Consider the following 18376-nt stretch of genomic DNA (forward strand, 5'->3'; position numbering starts at 1 on the left):
AATCTGCTGGGTCAGCAAGTTCTGAAGGGGAAGTGGTAGGGAAGGGAAGTGGATGATGGGCTTGGCTGAGTCAGGCTGTATCCCCTTTCCTGCACCCACCCCCGCTCCTTGCATCCCTGGGATCTCATTCACGTGTCTACTCTGCAGACCAGGGTGCCCCCAAGTCCTGTGACCAAAGCCTCCTCCTCTTTATCTTTGCCACGTGACCTTCCTGAACCTCACCCCTCTCAGAGCCAGGAGGGTATTTCTCTAGATGAGCACAGTCCCATAGAAATAGACCGTGAGTGGCCGGGCGCAGTGGCTCACACCTGTAATCCCAGGGCTTTGGGAGGCCAAGGTGGGTGGATCACCTGAAGTCAGGAGTTCAAGACCAGCATGGCCAACATGGCAAAACCTCGTCTCTACTAAAAATACAAAAACTAGCCGGGAGTGGTGGTGCATGACTCAGCTACTCGGGTGGCTGAGGCAGGGGATTACTTGAACCCGGGAGGCAGAAGTTGTGGTGAGCTGGGATCGCACCACTGCACTCCAGCTTGGGCGACAGAGCAAGACTCTGTCTCTAAATAAATAAATAAAATAAAAGAGAAAGAAATAGACTGTGAACCAGGAGGCAGGAGGATCGCTTGAGCCCAGGAGTTTAAGACCAGCCTGGGCAACATAGCGAGACCCTGTCTCTACAAAAATTAAAAACAAAAAAAAGAAATAGGTGGGTGTGCAGGTGTGCACCTGTAGTCCCAGCTACTCAAGAGGCTCAGGCAGGAGAATTGTTTGAGCTCAGGAGAGACTGAGGCTGTAGTGAGCCAAGATTGCACCACTGCACTCCAGCCTGGGTGACAGAGTAAAACACTGTCTCAAAAAAAAAAAAAGCAATATAATTATATTTATATTTGCCCGCAGGCAAGCAACAGACAAAAAGAAACAAAAAGAATCAGGTAAAATTAATTTTGGTAATACGTTTTATTTACCACAATATATTTAAGAGAGTATCATTTTAATATGTGTTCAATAGAAACAGATTCTTGAGACTTCATATTCTTTTTGTTTTGTTTTGTTTTTGGTACTGTGTTTTCAAAATCTGGTGTGTATTTTACACTCACAGCACTTCTTTTTTTTTTTTTTTTTTTTTTTTGAGACAGAGTGTCGCTCTGTTGCCCGGGCTGGAGTGCAGTGGCCGGATCTCGGCTCACTGCAAGCTCTGCCTCCCAGGTTTACGCCATTCTCCTGCCTCAGCCTCCCGAGTAGCTGGGACTACAGGTGCCCGCCACCTCGCCCGGCTAGTTTTTTGTATTTTTTTTTTTTTGAGACGGAGTCTCGCTCTGTCGCCCAGGCTGGAGTGCAGTGGCGCGATCTCCACTCACTGCAAGCTCCGCCTCCCGGGTTCACGCCATTCTCCTGCCTCAGCCTCCCGTGTAGCTGGGACTACAGGCGCCCGCCACCGCGCCCGGCTAATTTTTGTATTTTTTTTTTAGTAGAGACGGGGTTTCACCGTGTTAGTCAGGATGGTCTCGATCTCCTGACCTCGTGATCCGCCCGTCTCGGCCTCCCAAAGTGCTGGGATTACAGGCGTGAGCCACCGCGTCCGGCCGTTTTTTGTATTTTTTAGTAGAGATGGGGTTTCACGGTGTTAGCCAGGATGGTCTCGATCTCCTGACCTCGTGATCCGCCCGTCTTGGCCTCCCAAAGTGCGGGATTATAGGCTTGAGCCACCGCGCCCAGCCACACAGCACTTCTTATCTCGGACCCAAGGACATTTCAAGTAGTCTCTCGTGGCTGGTGGCTGCAGTGTTGGACTGCTCAGGGCCAGACTTCCTTGACTAATGTATAGAGCGTCTACAGAGTTCGAACATCTAACTGTTGGAGCTGTACTTCTAACCCTCCGAGGTTGTGGTGTGACATTCTAGGATCCTGTGATTCAAATAGACTGTGACTCACATTGTAGGATCTGTTGGATTCAACAGCCTATGATTCCAATATTTTAAGAGTCTGTGATTCCGATACTCTAGTCTCCAGAGTCTTTGATTGATTGATTGGTTTTGAGACAAAGTCTTGCTCTGTCACTCAGGCTGGAGTGCAGTGGTGCGATCTTGGCTCACTGCAGCCTCTGCCTCCTGGGTTCAAACAATTCTCCTGCCTTAGCCACCCGAGTAGCTGGGATTATAGGTACCCACCACCGTGCCCAGCTAATTTTTTTTTTTTTTTGAGACAGAGTGTTGCTCTTGTCACCCAGCTGGAGTGCAATGGCACCATCTCAGCTCACTGCAACCTCTATCTCCTGGGTTCAAGTGATTCTCCTGGCTCAGCCTCCTGAGTAGCTGGGATTACAGGCGACTGCCCCACGCCCAGCTAATTTGGTATTTTTAGTAGACCCCAGGTTTCACCATGTTCGCCAGGATGGTCTCCATCTCTTGACCTTGTGATCCGCCAGCCTCAGCGTCCTAAAGTGCTGGGATTACAGCATGAGTCACCATGCCCGGCTGTGATTATGTTTTATGACTCTCATATATGTTAAGACATTCTCTCCTATGCATCAAATATCACATATATATTGTTTAATATTACATTGTTCAAAAGAGAAAAAGTCTATGGTCCTCTCCATTAGTCACTCATCCTGTCAAGCCCTGTAATTCCATTAGGTTGAACGCTACGAAATTGCCAAAATTCAGTCTATTTTGGGGTGGGGTGTGTGTGTAACAATTTATTTATTTGTTGCTTTTGAAAAATTGTGGTGCCATGGCACAGTGGCTCATCTGTAATCCCAACACTTTGAGAGGCTGAGGTGGGAAGATCACATGAACCCAAGAATTCAAGACCAGCCTGAGCAACATAGTGATACCCTGTCTCTACAAAAAAAAAAAAAAAAAAAAAAAAAAAGCCAGGTGTGGTGACATGTACCTGTAGTCCCAGGTACTTGCGAGGCTGAGGCGGGAGGATAACCTGAGCCAGGGAGGCAGAGGCTGCAGTAAGCTGAGATCACACCACTGCATTCCAGCCTGGGTGACAGAGTGATCTGAGGCGGGCGGATCACTAGGTCAAGAGATTGAGATCATCCTGGCCAACATGGTGAAACCCTGTGTCTACTAAAAACACAAAATTAGCTGGGCACAGTGGCGTGTGCCTGTAGTCCCAGCTACTCGGGAGCCTGAGGCAGGAACCCAGGAGGTTCGCTTGAACCCAGGAGGCGGAGGCTGCGGTGAGCCAAGATGGAGCCACTGCACTCCAGCCTGGTGACAGAGTGAGACTTCGTCTCAAAAAAAAAAAAAAAAAGAAAATGAGTAAAACAAAAATTGTAGTACAATGCACATAACATAAAATTTACCATTAGTGGCATTGCATGCATTTGCAGTGTTGTACATCCATCACTACTGTCTTGTTCCAGAACATTCTCATCACCCCAAAAGGAAACCCCATACCCATTAAGCAGTCACTCCCCATTCTTTACCCCTTCAACCCCTTGCGACCACTCATGTACATGCTAACTCCAGAGATTTGCTGAAATTTGACCTTTTGGCGTGACATTGTAGCTCATGCCTGTAATCTCAGCACCTTTGGAGGCCAAAGTGGGAGGACTGTTTGAGGCCAGGATTTTGAGGCCAGGAGTTGCCTGGGCAATATAGTGAGACCCCTGTCTGTTTTGAAAAAAAAAATGAAAGAAAGAAAAAAAGAGAAATTCAACCTTTTTTGACCTAGAAAAATGACAATTTCATATGGATTGACTTAGAACCTTTTAGGATGCTTGGTTGTGGTGGCTAACACCTGTAATCCCAGCACTTTGGGAGGCTGAGGCAGGTGGATTATTTGAGGTCAGGAGTTCGAAACAACCCTGGCCAACATGGTGAAACCCCATTTCTACTAAAAATACAAAAATTAGCTGGGTGTGGTGGTGCCTGTAATCCCAGGTGCTTGGGAGGCTGACGCTGGAGAATTGCTTGAACCTGGGCGGAGGTTATAGTGAGCCGAGATCTCGCCACTGCACTTGAGCCTGGGTGACATAGCAAGACTCTGTCTCCAAAGGAAAAAAAAAAAAAAGAAACAAAAAAAAATCCTCGTAGGATGTTCTCAAAGTTTCTCCCAGGAGGAAATGGCTGGTGAGTTGAGGGGGTGGTGCTCGGCTTTTCACAGGGTGACTGAGAGAGAATCCCCCTCCACTCCCCTCCACATACACACTGGCCCGCCTCTTGCCTTCTGAGGCCTGTGGAGACCCTGTTCTTGGCCCATAGCAACCCCCAGACCCCTAAGTGACAGTCCTCAGCTCCAGGGACAACAGAAAATCTTTGCCTTCCCAAATCTAAGACTTTTGTTTTGTTTTTGCTTTTTTGAAATGGAGTCCCACTCTGTCGCCCAGGCTGGAGTGCAGTGGCACGATCTTGGTTCACTACAACCTCCGCCTCCCAGGTTCAAGCAATTCTCCTGCCTCAGCCTCCTGAGTAGCTGGGATTACAGGTGTGCCCCACCAAGCCTGACTTTTTTTTTTTTGTATTTTCAGTAGAGATGGGGTTTCACAATGTTGGCCGTGTGGGTCTAGAACTCCTGACCTCAGGTGATCCACTGGCCTTGGCCTCCCAAAGTGCTGGGATTACAGAAGTGAGCCACTGTGCCCAGCCTCAAATCTAAGACACTTAAACAATTTTTTTTTTCTTTTGAGACGGAGTTTGGCGCTTGTTGCCCAGGCTGGAGTGCAATGGCACGATCTCAGCTCACTGCAACCTCCACCTCCCGGGTTCAAGCGATTCTCCTGCCTCACCCTCCCGAGTAGCTGGGATTACAGGCATGTGCCACCATCCCAGCTAATTTTGTATTTTTAGTAGAGACTGGGTTTCTCCATATTGGTCAGGCTGGTCTTGAAATCCCGACCTCAGGATCTGCCCACCTTGGCCTCCCAAAGTTCTGGGATTACAGGTGTGAGCCACCATGGCTGGCAATTTTTGTTTAAATTTTAAATTATTTTTTAGACCCAGGGTCTCTCTCTATCGCCCAGGCTGGAGTGCAGTGGTGCATTCATAGTTCACTGCAGCCTTGACCTCCTGAGCTCAAGTGATCCTCCCTCCTCAGCCTCCACCTCCCACTTCAGCCTCCAGAGTAGCAGGGACTACAGGCTTGCTCCAACATGCCTGGCTAATTAAAACAAATTCTGGGGGGCCAGATGCTGTGGCTCGCATGTGTAATCACAGCACTTTGGAAGGCCAAGGTAGGAGGATTGCTTGAGCCCAGGAATTGGAGACCAGACTAGGCAACAGAGACAGACCCCATCTCTACAAAAAGTTTTTTAAAAAATTAGCTGGGGCCGGGCGCGGGGGCTCACGCCTGTAATCCCAGCACTTTGGGAGCCCAAGGCAGGCAGATCACGAGGTCAGGAGATGGAGACCATTCTGGTTAACACAGTGAAATCCCATCTCTACTAAAAAAAAAAAAAAAATACAAAAGATTAGCCGGACACGGTGGCGGGCGTCTGTAGTCTCGGCTACCGGGAAGGCTGAGGGAGGAGAATGGTGTGAACCTGGGAGGCGGAGCTTGCAGTGAGCCGAGATCGCCGCTGCACTCCAGCCTGGGCGACAGAGCAAGACTGCGCCTCAAAAAAAATAAAAATAAAAATAAAAATAAAAATAAAAATAAAAATTAGCTGGGTGTGGTGGCTTGAGCCTGTGGTCCCAGCTACTCTGGGGGCTGAGGTGCGAGGATTGCTTGAACCCAGGAGGTCGAGGCTGCAGTGAGCCATCATCATGCCACTGCACTCCAATGGAGGTGAAGAGTGAGAGGCTGCACTTAAAAAAAAAAAAAGAAAAAAGAAAAGAAAAAAAGAAAAGGCCGGTTGCGGTGGCTCAGGCCTGTAATCCCAGCACTTCGGGAGGCCGGGACAGGCAGATCACGAGGCCAGGAGATTGAGACTGTCCTGGCTAACATGGTGAAACCCTGTCTCTACTGAAAACACAAAAAATTAGCTGGGCATGGTTGCAGGTGCCTGTAGTCCCAGCTACTCAGGAGGCTGAGGCAGGAGAACGGCCTGAACCTGGGAGGCGGAGCTTGCAGTGAGCTGAGATCGGGCCACTGCACTCCACCCTGAGCAACACAGCGAGACTCCGTCTCAAGCGACACTCCGTCCAGAGACAGCATCTCACTGTGTTGGCCAGGCTGGTCTCAGAATCCTAGCCTCAAGCAGTCCTCACACCTCGGCCTCCCAAAGTGTGGAGATTACAGGGGAGAGCCATCCTGCCGGGCTGGAATCCTAAGAAAGGTATGTTGAGAAACTTTGTGGCCGAATCAGGAGTTTATCAAGATGAAGCATCTGAAGAACAGACCATTGCAAACTTTTGAGACTAAAGAAAGTTTGAGCTGATAAAGGGAAGGTTCCACCTCGGTTTCTTTCCTCTTAATCTCTTCTTCCGGCCAAGGCAGGTTCCCGCAGGAGACTGGGGCTGGCAGGATATGGCAGAGGAGGGGGCCTGATGTCGGCCTCCCGGGACAGAAGAGGAGGGGAGGGGACTTGGGGGATGTTTGTCTCTCTGAGGGTCCGGGGTGACAGTCGGCCAACGCAGGGTCACCTGGATGGGGAAACAGAGAAGAGGACGCCCTGGGTCAAACAGTGAGTCCCAGCCTCTTGTCTCACGAACAGCTTCCTCTAGGAAAGTTATTTCATTCTCTAAAACAATAACAAAAGAAGTGTGTAAATATTTCCCTTGAATCCCTAAAGCATGCACAGAAAAAAGCACAAACAGAAAGAACTGCTGAATAAAGAGTTTCCAAAGTTGGAGTTGGAGCCACTTCCTCTTGCTAAGCCCGCATGGTAAGTGTACTTTGAGAATTCATACTACAGTCTTGTTGCTGTTGCATGAACCTAGCGTATACTATGTGCCAGGCACTGCTCTGGTTTTTTTGTTTGTTTGTTTTTTGTTTTTGAGACAGAGTCTCACTCTGTCACCCAGGCTGGAGAGCAGTGGCAAGATCTTGGCTCACTGGAACCTCCACCTCCTGGGTTCAAATGATTCTCCTGCCTCAGCCTCCCGAGTAGCTGGGACTACAGGCATGTGCCACCACGCCAGGCTAATTTTTGTATTTTTAGTAGAGATGGTGTTCTGCCATGTTGGCCAGGTTGGTCTTGAACACTTGACTTCAAGTGATCCACCTGCCTCGGCCTCCCAAAGTGCTGGGATTACAGACGTGAGCTACTGCACGCAGCCAGTTCTGTGTGTTTTAAATTTATCTAATGCTCATAGCAACCATCCACTGCACAGATGAGGAAGTTGAGGTTCAGAGGGGCTGAGGCCCTGAACTTTGACCTGGAATATGAATCTTATCATTCTGGCCCTTGAGTCCTTGTTCTCAGTCAAGGTGGTATGCTGGGAGAGGTTAAGAATTGCTATGATGGCTAGGCATGTTGACTCACTCCTGTAATCCCAGCCCTTTGGGAGGTCGAGGTGTGAGGATAGTTTGAGGCTGGGCAATGCAGCAAGACCCCACCTCTACAAAAAAAAATTTAAAAAATTAGCCAGGCATGTTTGGTGCATGCCTGTAGTCCTAGCTACTCAGGAGGCTGAGATAGGAGCATCACTTGAGCCTAGGAGTTTGAGGCTGCAGTGAGTCATAATGTTGTCACTGCACTCCAGTCTGAGCAACAGAGCAAGACTCCATCTCTAAAATAAAAGTAAAGTGTCACTATGGCCAACAACATCTTCCCATGTTACAGATGGAAAATTGAGGCCCAAGAAAGGAGTTGTTTGTGCTTTTTCTACCACTGAGGCCTTGGGCCCTGCACTCAGCTGCAGTGGTCTTTTTGTGGAGAATGTGACCTCAGGCTGTCTTCCTCAGAGCCAAGGAGGAGGGAGGGACATTTGTCTGTCCTGAGGCTGCAGAAGGGAGGGGTTGAGCACAGTAAGAGGCCTGGAGGTGGCTGGGGGCAGCTGGCATGTTGTGGGGAAAACAAAATCCAGGCCAAGACCTCTAAGGGGTTGAAGAGCAAACCGCATGCAGGTCTGGTTTCCAGGAAGCTGGGACTTCCAAACTAGGGTTGGGGACTTGGGATCAGCCCTCCACCCACGAGCCCTCTCTAGCCCTGCCAGCCGCCCCGTAATTTTGTGTTCTGAGTCATGGGAAGAAGACAGGACAAACACACCCTGAGAGTGAGACAAGGCCACTCCTAGTTCGTACTGCTTATAAAGATTTACTGGGACCGGTGAGGTGGCAGTGCTCAGGAGCGTACGGCAGGAACTTCTGGCAAACAGGACGGATTTCCAGGACTCTGCCAGCTGCCAGACACGGCAGGGAGAGACCCCAGACCTCCTGGGTCCTGGCTGTGGGCCCGGATTGCACTCCTAAGTGGCGTTTGACTCACGTGGGGACCCTCTTGGAAGAGACGGTAAGGATGGAGGCAACAAGGGCGGGAAGGAGGGAGAGAGAGAGATTGCATGATCCTGGCTTCTTGGAATCGTTACTTTCAGAATCTGGAAAGCAGAACTAGGGTTTGAGAAGTGCAGTCTCATTGTGGCCACACTGGAATGCACGTCAGAGTCCTGGGCTCTTGGAATTAACTTGGGCGGCCCAGCAGCAAAGCTCTTGTCAAAGGAGCTAAACGTTTTTTCTTTTTGGAGACGGGGTTTCACTCATGTTGCCCAGGCTGGTGTGCAATGGTGCCATCTCGGCTCATCACAACCTCCACCTCCCCGGTTCAAGCGATTCTCTTGTCTCAGCTGGGATCACAAGTGCGCGCCACCACGTCCAGCTAATTTTGTATTTTTAGTAGAGATGGGGTTTCTCCATGTTGGTCAGGCTGGTCTTGAACTCCTGGCCTCAGGTGATTCGCCCGCCTTGGCCTCCCAAAGTGCTGGGATTACAGGCGGTGAGTCACCGCGCTCAGCCCAAATGGTTTTTCACACACAGGTGTAAGGGAAACAGCCTCTGTCAAACCTGCAGGAAGTCCTGTAGCTTCCAGCAAATCCACCAAACTGTAGCATGCCTAGCGAGCAAGCCCTTTCACTCAGCGATTCCAATTCTTTTCTCATTCTTTCCTTTTCTCTCTTTCTTTCTTTTGACAGGGTCTTGCTCTGTCACCCAGGCTGGAGTGCGGTGGCGCAATCTTGGCTCACGGCAACCTCCGCCTCCCAGGTTCAAGTGATTCTCCTGCCTCAGCCTGCTGAGTAGTTGGGATTACAGGTACCCGCCACCACACCTAACTAATTTATGTATTTTTAGTAGAGACAGGTTTCACCATGTTGGTCAGGCTGGTCTCCAACTTTTGACCCCAGGTGATCCACACACCTCGGCCTCCCAAAGTGCTAGGATTACAGGCGTAAGCCACTGCACCTGGCCGTAATTGTTTTTTGTATTTTTAGTAGAGACAAGGTTTCACCATGTTGGAGAGGCTGCTCTCAAACTCCTGACCTCAGGTGATCCTCCCACATCGGACTTCCAAACTGCTGGGATTATAGGCATGAATCACCGCGCCTAGTCTCCTCAATGTTCTATCACAAAATCCGTCCACATTCTTGCATAGTGTTTATTCATTCTCATCGTGTAGAATATTCCACAGGGTGAACACCCCATGATGTGTTCATCCATTCTGCTGTGAGTGGCTATTTGACGGTTTCTCATCTTGGGCTGCTGTGAACATTCTGGCACACGTGTTCTGGTGAGCATATGTGCGCTTTTTCGGGAAGGAGGCTGATCGCCGGGTCATGAGGGAGGAATCCTAGAAGATGGATGTTCAGGAAGGAAGAATGTTCAGACATTTTTTTTTTTTTTCCTGAGACGGAGTCTTGCTCTGTCACCCAGGCTGGAGTGCAGTGGCACCATCTCGGCTCACTGCAAGCTCCGCCTCCCGGGTTCAGGTCATTCTCCTGCCTCAGCCTCCCAAGTAGCTGGGACTATAGGGGCCTGCCGCCGCTCCCGGCTAATTTTTTGTATTTTTAGTAGAGATGGGGTTTCACTGTGTTAACCAGGATGGTCTCGATCTCCTGACCTCGTGATACACCCGCCTTGGCCTCCCAAAGTGCCGGGATTACAGGTGTGAGGCACTGGGCCCGGCCAGCCTTCTTTGATTCTGCTCCAGAGTTTTCCAGAGCAGAGGATCCAGCAGGACTGGATACACAGACAGACGTGCACCAAGAGGCACACATGAGGGTGCTTGCAATCACAACAAAAGAAACCTAAGTGACCACTTCGTTTCTCTGTGCCTCAGTTTACTCTTTTATCCTTTCACTTACCAAATATCGACCGTGCCTGTGCTGTGTGCCAGGTTCTGTCCCAGATGCCAGGGACACAGTGGCATCCAAGGCCAGAAGGAGCTGATGTTCTGGGAAATGAGGATGATAATATTGATCTCAAGAGTTTGTGATAAGGGTTATAGCTTGTAGATCATAGGTGCTCAATAAAAGCCATCTACTATTTTAATTATTAAGAAATAATAATAAGGGTACCTATGCTTTAGAATCTAGATGTAAGTGCAGATGCTCTTTGACTTACGATGGGGTCCTATCTCTATCAACCCATCGTAAGGCCGGGCACAGTGGCTCACACCTGTAATGGCAACGCTTTTGGGAGGCTGAGGTGGGAGGATTGCTTGAGCACAGGAGTTCAAGAACAGCCGGGGCAATACAGTGAAAGCTGTCTCTACAAAAAATAAAAAATTAACTGGGCGTGATGGCGTGCACCCGTAGTCACAGTTACTCCAGAGGCTGAGGCAGGAGGATCACTTGAGCCTAGGAGGTAGAGGCTGCGGTGAGCCGAGATTGAACCATTGAACTCAGCTTGGGTGACTGAACAAGAGAAAAACACAAACAAAACAAAAACCCCATCATAAGTTGAAAATATCCTAAATCAAATTGGATTTAATACACCTAGCCTACCGAACATCATAGCCTACCTTTTTTTTTTTTTTTTTTTTTTTTGAGACATGGTCTCACTCTGTTGTGCAGGCTGGAGTGCAGTGGCACGATCTTGGCTCACTGCAGCCTTGACCTCACGGCCATAGCCTACCTCAAATGTGTTCAGAACACTTACATGACCCAACAGCAAGACAAAATCATCTAAACCAAATCCAATTTTTTTTTTTTTTTTGAGATGGAGTCTCACTCTGTCACCCAGGCTGGAGTGCAGTGGTGTGATCTCAGCTCACTGCAACCTCCACCACCCAGGTTCAAGGGATTCTCCTGCCTCGGCCTCCTGAGTAGCTGAGATTACAGGTACTTGCCATCACGTGCAACTAATTTTTTTTTTTTTTTTTAGTAGAGATGGGATTTTACCATGTTGCCCAGTCTGGTCTCGAACTCCTGACCTCAAGTGATCCATCTGCCTAGGACTCCCAAAGTATTGGGATTACAGGTGTGAGCTTCTGCACCTGGCCCTGTTTCTCATTATTCTCCTTACCATTGTTATTGAATGGCCTTTAGTTAATAAGCATGACGTGGGCAGACAGTGCACTGTTTTTGATGCTTTGGGGATGAATGGGGTTGATATCTGTACAGATAGGAAGACAGATATCCGGCACGTTAAGTGAAAAGATGAAGCAATGGAACAATGTGTGTTGAAAGCTCCCATTTCTGGTTAAAACGTTACAAAGGAAATGCCATCTGCGATACCATTGTTTTGGGCTTACAGTTAGACAAATTACGATGCACAGAAAGTTCCCCAGATTATAATAAACAAGGGCCAGGAAGGGTGGAGTCTTTGTGGGGTGAGAGGATGAGTGTGGACAGTGATAACAGCAGCTAGCATGTGTATGACAGCCACTGAAAACCAGCGCTGTACACTCGGCTGTACGTTTCTAACTCGTTGAATTCTTACCACACCGCCTAAGGCAGTGTGGGTATATTATTATTCCCATTTTACTAAGGCACAGATAGGTCAGGTGACTTGCCCAAGGCCACACAGCTGGTAGGAATTGGAGGGTTTTTGTTGTTGTTTGTTGGTTTTTTGAGATGGAGTCTCACTCTTGTCACCCCGGTTGGAGTGCAGTGGCGGGATCTTGGCTCACTGCAATCTCCGCCTCCCGGGTTCCAGTGATATTCCTGCCTCAGTCTCCCTAGTAGCTGGGATTGCAGGCGCCCACCACTATGCCTGGCTGATTTTTGTATTTTTAGTAGAGACCAGGTTTCACTATGTTGCCCAGGTTGGTCTCCAACTCCTGGCCTCAAGTGATCCGCCCACCTCAGCCTCCCAAACTGCTGGGATTACAGGTGTGAGCCACTGTGCCCAGCTTGGGGGGGGGGGGGTCAGTTTTTAAATGTTTTTCTTTGTCTCTCTCTCTCTCTCTCTCTCTCTCTTTCTTTCTTTGACAGAGTCTCTCTCTGTCACCCAGGCTGGAGTGCAGTGGCATGATCTCGGCTCACTGCAAGCTCTGCCTCCTGGGTTCACGCCATTCTCCTGCATCAGCCTGCTGTGTAGCTGGGACTACAGGCACCCGCCACCATGCCCAGCTAATTTTTTTGTATTTTTTAGTAGAGATAGGGTTTCACTGTGTTAGCCAGGATGGTCTCAATCTCCTGACCTCGTGATCCGCCTGCCTCGGCCTCCGAAAGTGCTGGGATGACAGGCACGAGCCACTGCGCCTGGCCTCTTTCTTTCTTTCAAGGGACAGGGTCTCACTCTGTTGCTCAGGCTGGAGTGCAGTGGCACGATCATGGCTAACTGCAGCCTCGAACTCCTGGGCTCATATGATCCTCCACCCCAGTCTTCGAAAAGGTTGGGATTGCTGGCATGAATCACTATGCCTGTCTAATTTTTAAATTTTTTGTAGAGACAGACGGTCTCACTGTGTTGCCTAGGCTGGTCTTGAACTCTTGGCCTCAAGCGATCCTTCCTCCTCAGCCTCCCAACGTACTGGGATTACAGGTGTGAGCCACCGCACCTGGCTAAATTCTGCACACCTTTTCCTCTAGGGATAAAAATAATATGAAAGTGGAATGCCAGACTCCAAATACACACACCAAGTGGCCTGGCCTCTTCACTGCTACCTAGCATGGGGGAGGGATGTGCCCTAACTTCCTCTCTGTCCTTCCTGTTGCCTCAACACCAGCTGGAGTGCTGGGCAGTGCCACCCAACCCATAATAGTCAGCAGAGAGCCGCAGGGCCGGGTCACACTGACATTGTGGGGATGGGATGGTGGGGACGCCTGCCTGGGTCCTGTGCTACCCAAGCTTCGTCTACCTGAGCCTGTGTGCCAGATGCTAGACACATCTTAACTCCTCAAGGACTCCCAAAACCAGAGAGGTAGGTTCACCTCCATGACTCTCGTTTTCCCAATGAGGAAATAGACACAGCCAGCTGCAACTGACACCCACAGTCATGGAACCCGGGGCTGCTCGGGGCCACTTGCCGTACTGCCTGCCAGCTCTCCAGAGCCTGAGATTTGGAGATGGTTATATTCTAGGGCATGGGGTTCTGCAGCAGGGACTAACACACTTTGAAATTTACCTACTTAGGGGCCGGGCGCGGTGGCTCACGCCTGCAATTCCAGCACTTTGGGAGGCTGAAGTGGGCGGATTACAAGGTCAGGAGTTCGAGACCAGCCTGGCCAATACGGTGAAACCCCATCTCTATTAAAAATACACAAATTAACTGGGCGTGGTGGTGGGTGCCTGTAGTCCCAGCTACTCATGAGGCTGAAGTGGGAGAATCGCTTGAACCCTGGAGGTGGAGGTTGCAGTGAGTCGACATTGTGTCACTGCACTCCAGCCTGGACGACAGAGCGAGACTGTCTCAAAAAAAAAATTTTACCTACTTAGCTGAGTGATCTTAAGTAAGTTATTTAACTTCACTGTGCCTTGTCTGTAGAATAAATATAACAGTAGTGTCAAATTCAGACAGTTATTACAAGGTTTCAGTGAGGCTGGGCACGGTGGCTCACGCCTGTAATCCTAGCACGTTGGGAGGCCATGGCAGGCAGACCACTTAAGGTCAGGAATTCCAAACCAGCCTGGCCAACACGGTGAAACCCCATCTCTACTGAAAATATAAAAAATTAGCCCCAGGCATGGTGGTGCACGCCTCTAATCCCAGCTACTCGGGAGGCTATGGCAGGGGTGTTGCTTGAACCCAGGAGGCAGAGCTTGCAGTAAGCCGAGGTAGCGCCACTGCACTCCAGCCTGGGCAGCAGAGTGAGACTCCGTCTCAATAAAATAAAATAAAATAAAATAAAATAAAATAAAATAAAATAAAATGAAATAAGGTTCCAGTGACACAGTGTTTAAAGCTGCGTGGTGGCCACTGCCTGTAGTCCCAGCTACTCAGGAGGCAGAGGTGGGAGGGTCACTTGAGCACAGGAGTTTGAGGCTGCAGTTAGCCGTGATTGCACCACTGCACTCCAGCCTTGGCAAGAGAGTGAGACCCTGTCTCAAAAAAAAAAAAAAAAAAAAAAATATATATATATATATATATATGTATATATAAATTTGCCAGGTGCGGCGGTGCACACCTGTAGTCCCACGTACTCAGGAGGATGAGGTGGGAGGACCACTTGAGCCCAGGAGTTCAAGGCTGCAGTGAGCCATGATAGTGCCATTGCATTCCAGCCTGAGTGACAGAGCAAGATCGGTCCCTAAAAAAAAAAAAAAAAAAAAAAAGTTTGGCACAAAACACAAAGTGTTCAATAAATGATGGCTTCTAATAATAATAATAATTTTATTATTATTATTGTCAGGCACAGTGGCAGTCATGCCTGTAATCCCAGCAGTGTGAGAGGCTGAGGCAAGGCAGGTTGCTTGCACCCCAGAATTCAAGAGGTGAAACCAGATGACCGCCAAAAAAAATTAATCAGGCATGATGGTGTGCACCTGTAGTCCTAGCTACTTTGGAGGCTGAGGTGGAGGGTTGTTTGAGCCCATGAGGTGGAGGCTGCAGTGAGCCAAGATAGTGCCACTGCAGTCCAGTCCAGGCTACAGAACCAGACCCTGTCTCAAAAAATAGTAATAATAATATTATTGTGGCTGGACATGGTGGCTCATGCGTGTGATCCCAACACTTTGGGAGGCTGAGGTGGGTGGATCACCTGAGGTCAGGAGTTCGACACCAGCCTGGCTAACATGGTGAAACCCCTTCTCTACTAAAAATACAAAAATTAGCTAGGCATGGTGGCAGGCACCTGTAATCCCAGCTACTTGGGAGGCTGAGGCAGGAGGATTGCTTGAACCCAGGAGGCGGAGGTTGCAGTGAGCCAAGATCATGCCACCATACTCCAGCCTGGGTGACAGAGCGAAACTGTCTCAAAAAGAAAAAAATTATTGCTATGATAGATTATGTCGCTTCTCTGCTCTGCACCCTCCTACAGCACCTGTCTCATTTGGAATAAATGATGACGTCCTTGCGTTGTCCACGTGGCCCTACATGCCACGGCCCCTGATAACTGGTTTTTGTTTTTGTTTTTGTTTTTGTTCTGAGATGGAGTCTTGCTCTGTTGCCCAGGCTGGAGTGTAGTGGCATGATTTCAGCTCACAGTAACCTCTGCCTCCCTGGTTCAAGTGATCCCTCCTGCCTCAGCCTCCTGAGTAGCTGGGATTACAGGCGCCCGCCACCACTCCATGCTATTTTTGTATTTTTAGTAGAGATGGGGTTTCACCATGTTGGCCAGGCTGGTCTCAAACTCCTGACCTTAGGTGATCCGCCCGCCTTGGCCTCCCAAAGTCCCGTGATTACTGGCGTGAGCCACTGTGCCTGGCCCCTGATGACTCGGCTATTGCTTCCAGCCCTCTCCCGCTGGCAGATTCCACTCCAGCCACACTGGCCTCCTTGCTGTTCTCAGACATGACTGTCATGTTCCCACCTCAGGGCCTTTGCACTGGCTGTTCTCGATGCCTGAAACACTCTTCCCCCAGATCTCCATGCATCTCTCCCACCTTTCCTTCAGATTTTTATGCAAATGTCACCTTCTCAGAGAAGCCTTCCCTGACCATGCCTGTAAAACTCCAACATAGCCAGCTTCCCTGTGTGATACTTTTCCCATAGTATTTATCATCTTCTAAAATACTGTGGATTTTGGATTTTGCTCATTTCTTTCTTTTTTTCTGATTTTTTTTTTTTTTTTTTCTTTTTTGAGACAGAGTCTCACTCTGTCATCCTGGCCGGAGTGCAGGGGTACGATCAAGCTCGCTCAATCTCCTGGGCTCAAGTGATTCTCCCACTTCAGCCTTTTCAGTAGCTGGGATTACAGGCACACATGACCATGCCTGGCTACGTTTTAAAAAGTTTTTGTAGACATGGGGTCTCCCGATGTTGCCCGGGCTGGTCTAGAACTCCTGACCTCGAGCTATCTTCCCACCTTGGCCTCTCAAATTGTTGAGATTACAGGCCTGAACCACCGTGCCCAGCCCCAATATTCCAACGTACTAGGGTTCTAGCATTGTAATATTCTAGAATTCCAAGATGCCACCGAGCTACTTCTAATAACACTAAGTTCTGGAATTCAATTTTTTTTTTTTTTTTTGAGACGGAGTCTCACTCTGTCTCCCAGGCTGGAGTGCAGTGGTGTGATCTCAGCCCACTGCCACCTGCGTCTTCTGAGTTCAAGAAATTCTCAACCTTCCAAGTAGCTGGGATTACAGGCACACACCACCACACCCAGCTAATTTTTGTATTTTTAGTAGAGATGGCGTTTCGGCATGTTGGCCTGGTCTTGAACTCCTGGCCTCAAGTGATCTGCCCGTCTCGGCCTCCCAAAGTGTTAAGATTACAGGTGTGAGCCACCACACTCAGCCTAGAATTCCAATCTTCTAAAGCACTGGAGTTCTTATGACGCAGTATTCCAGTTTGCAAGGTGCTGGTGGGCCGGGCTGATGGACACCCTAGATCTCCAGCGCCGTGGAGTTTTCTCCTCTGAGTTTTCATGGTCTTTCTTCCCTGCCCAGACACCAGGAGCCTGAATGGGGAACGATTCTATCAGCTACGAGTATGGGGATTACAGCGACCTCTTGGACCTCCCTGTGGACTGCCTGGATGGCGCCTGCCTGGCCATCGACCCGCTGCGCATGGCCCCGCTCCCGCTGTATGCTGCCATCTTCCTGGTGGGGGTGCCGGGCAATGCCATGGTGGCCTGGGTGGCTGGGAAGGAGGCCCGCCGGAGGGTGGGTGCCACCTGGTTGCTCCACCTGGCCATGGCGGATTTGCTGTGCTGTTTGTCTCTGCCCATCCTGGCAGTGCCCATTGCCCATGGGGGCCACTGGCCATATGGGGAAGTGGGCTGTCGGGTGCTGCCCTCTGTCATCCTGCTGACCATGTATGCCAGTGTCCTGCTCCTGGCAGCTCTCAGTGCCGACCTCTGCTTTCTGGCTCTCGGGCCTGCCTGGTGGTTTAAGGTTCAGCGGGCGTGCGGGGTTCAGATGGCCTGCGGGGCAGCCTGGACGCTGGCCTTGCTACTCACTGTGCCCTCCGCCATCTACCGCCGGCTGCACCAGGAGCACTTCCCCGCCCGGCTGCAGTGTGTGGTGGACTATGGTGGCTCCTCCAGCACCGAGAACGCAGTGACCGCCGTCCGGTTTCTTTTTGGCTTCCTGGGGCCCCTGGTGGTTGTGGCCAGCTGCCACGGCGCCCTCCTGTGCTGGGCAGCCCGACACCGCTGGCCGCTGGGCATGGCCATTGTGGTAGGGTTTTTTGTCTGCTGGACACCCTACCACCTGTTGAGGCTGGTGCTCACTGCGGCAGCCCCGAACTCCGCACTCCTGGCCAGGGCCCTGCGGGCTGAACCCCTCGTCGTGGGCCTTGCCCTCGCTCATAGCTGCCTCAATCCCATGCTTTTCCTGTATTTCGGGAGGGCTCAACTCCGCCGGTCACTGCCAGCTGCCTGTCACTGGGCCCTGAGGGAGTCCCAGGGCAGGGATGAAAGTGTGGACAGCAAGAAATCCACTAGCCATGACCTGATCTCGGAGATGGAGGTGTAGGCTGCAGAGACACTGTGGATGTGTATCTTCCTATCCCATTTCACAAGACTGGCTTCAGGCATAGCTGGATCCAGGAGCTCAATGATGTCTTCATTTGATTCCTTCCTTCATTCAACAGATACCCATTATGCACCTGCTATGTGCAAGGCCTTTTTAGGCACTGGAGATATAGTAGTGACCAAAACAGACACAAATCCTGCCCTCAGGGAGCTGATATTCTAGTGGAGGAAGACAGACTATAAACAAAGATATACAGGGCCATTTGCAGTGGCTCATGCCTATAATCCCAGCGCTTTGGGAGGCTGAGGCAGGTGGATCACTTGAGGTCAGGAGTTCAAGACCAGCCTGGGCAATATGGCGAAACCCCGTCTCTACTAAAAATACAAAAATTAGCCGGGCGTGGTGGTGCATGCCTGTAGTCCCAGCTACTTAAGAGGCTGAGGCAGGAGACTCGTTTTGAACCCGGGAGGCAGAGGTGGCAGTAAGCCAAGATTGAGCTCCTGCACTCCAGCCTGGGTGACAG

The 18376-nt window shown here is 50.0% G+C and overlaps 1 protein-coding gene across 3 annotated transcripts; it reads left to right on the forward strand.

Annotated features, from left to right (window-relative positions):
* The first annotated feature begins 6076 nt into the window (after window positions 1–6076).
* On the forward strand, window positions 6077–18235 carry C5AR2 (complement component 5a receptor 2). 3 transcript variants are annotated; one of them, XM_030942741.1, is made up of 3 exons: window positions 6077–6229; window positions 6686–6778; window positions 16825–18235. In XM_030942741.1, the coding sequence occupies exon 3, from the start codon at window positions 16840–16842 to the stop codon at window positions 17851–17853; it is 1014 nt and encodes a 337-aa protein (XP_030798601.1). In that variant the 5' UTR covers window positions 6077–6229; window positions 6686–6778; window positions 16825–16839; the 3' UTR covers window positions 17854–18235. The 3 variants fall into 3 exon arrangements, with proteins under 3 accessions (XP_030798601.1, XP_010375706.1, XP_030798600.1); XM_010377404.2 differs by lacking the exons at window positions 6077–6229; window positions 6686–6778 and adding an exon at window positions 9079–9141; XM_030942740.1 differs by lacking the exons at window positions 6077–6229; window positions 6686–6778 and adding an exon at window positions 13017–13195.
* The last annotated feature ends 141 nt before the right edge of the window (window positions 18236–18376 follow it).

The sequence above is a fragment of the Rhinopithecus roxellana genome, chromosome 12, assembly GCF_007565055.1.
Source record: "Rhinopithecus roxellana isolate Shanxi Qingling chromosome 12, ASM756505v1, whole genome shotgun sequence".
In the NCBI taxonomy this organism is placed as follows: domain Eukaryota; kingdom Metazoa; phylum Chordata; class Mammalia; order Primates; family Cercopithecidae; genus Rhinopithecus; species Rhinopithecus roxellana.

What these genes read in the sequence shown, in the direction of transcription:
- C5AR2 (XM_030942741.1), top strand. Translation starts at nt 16,840, where the DNA reads ATGGGGAACGATTCTATCAGCTACGAGTATGGGGATTACAGCGACCTC.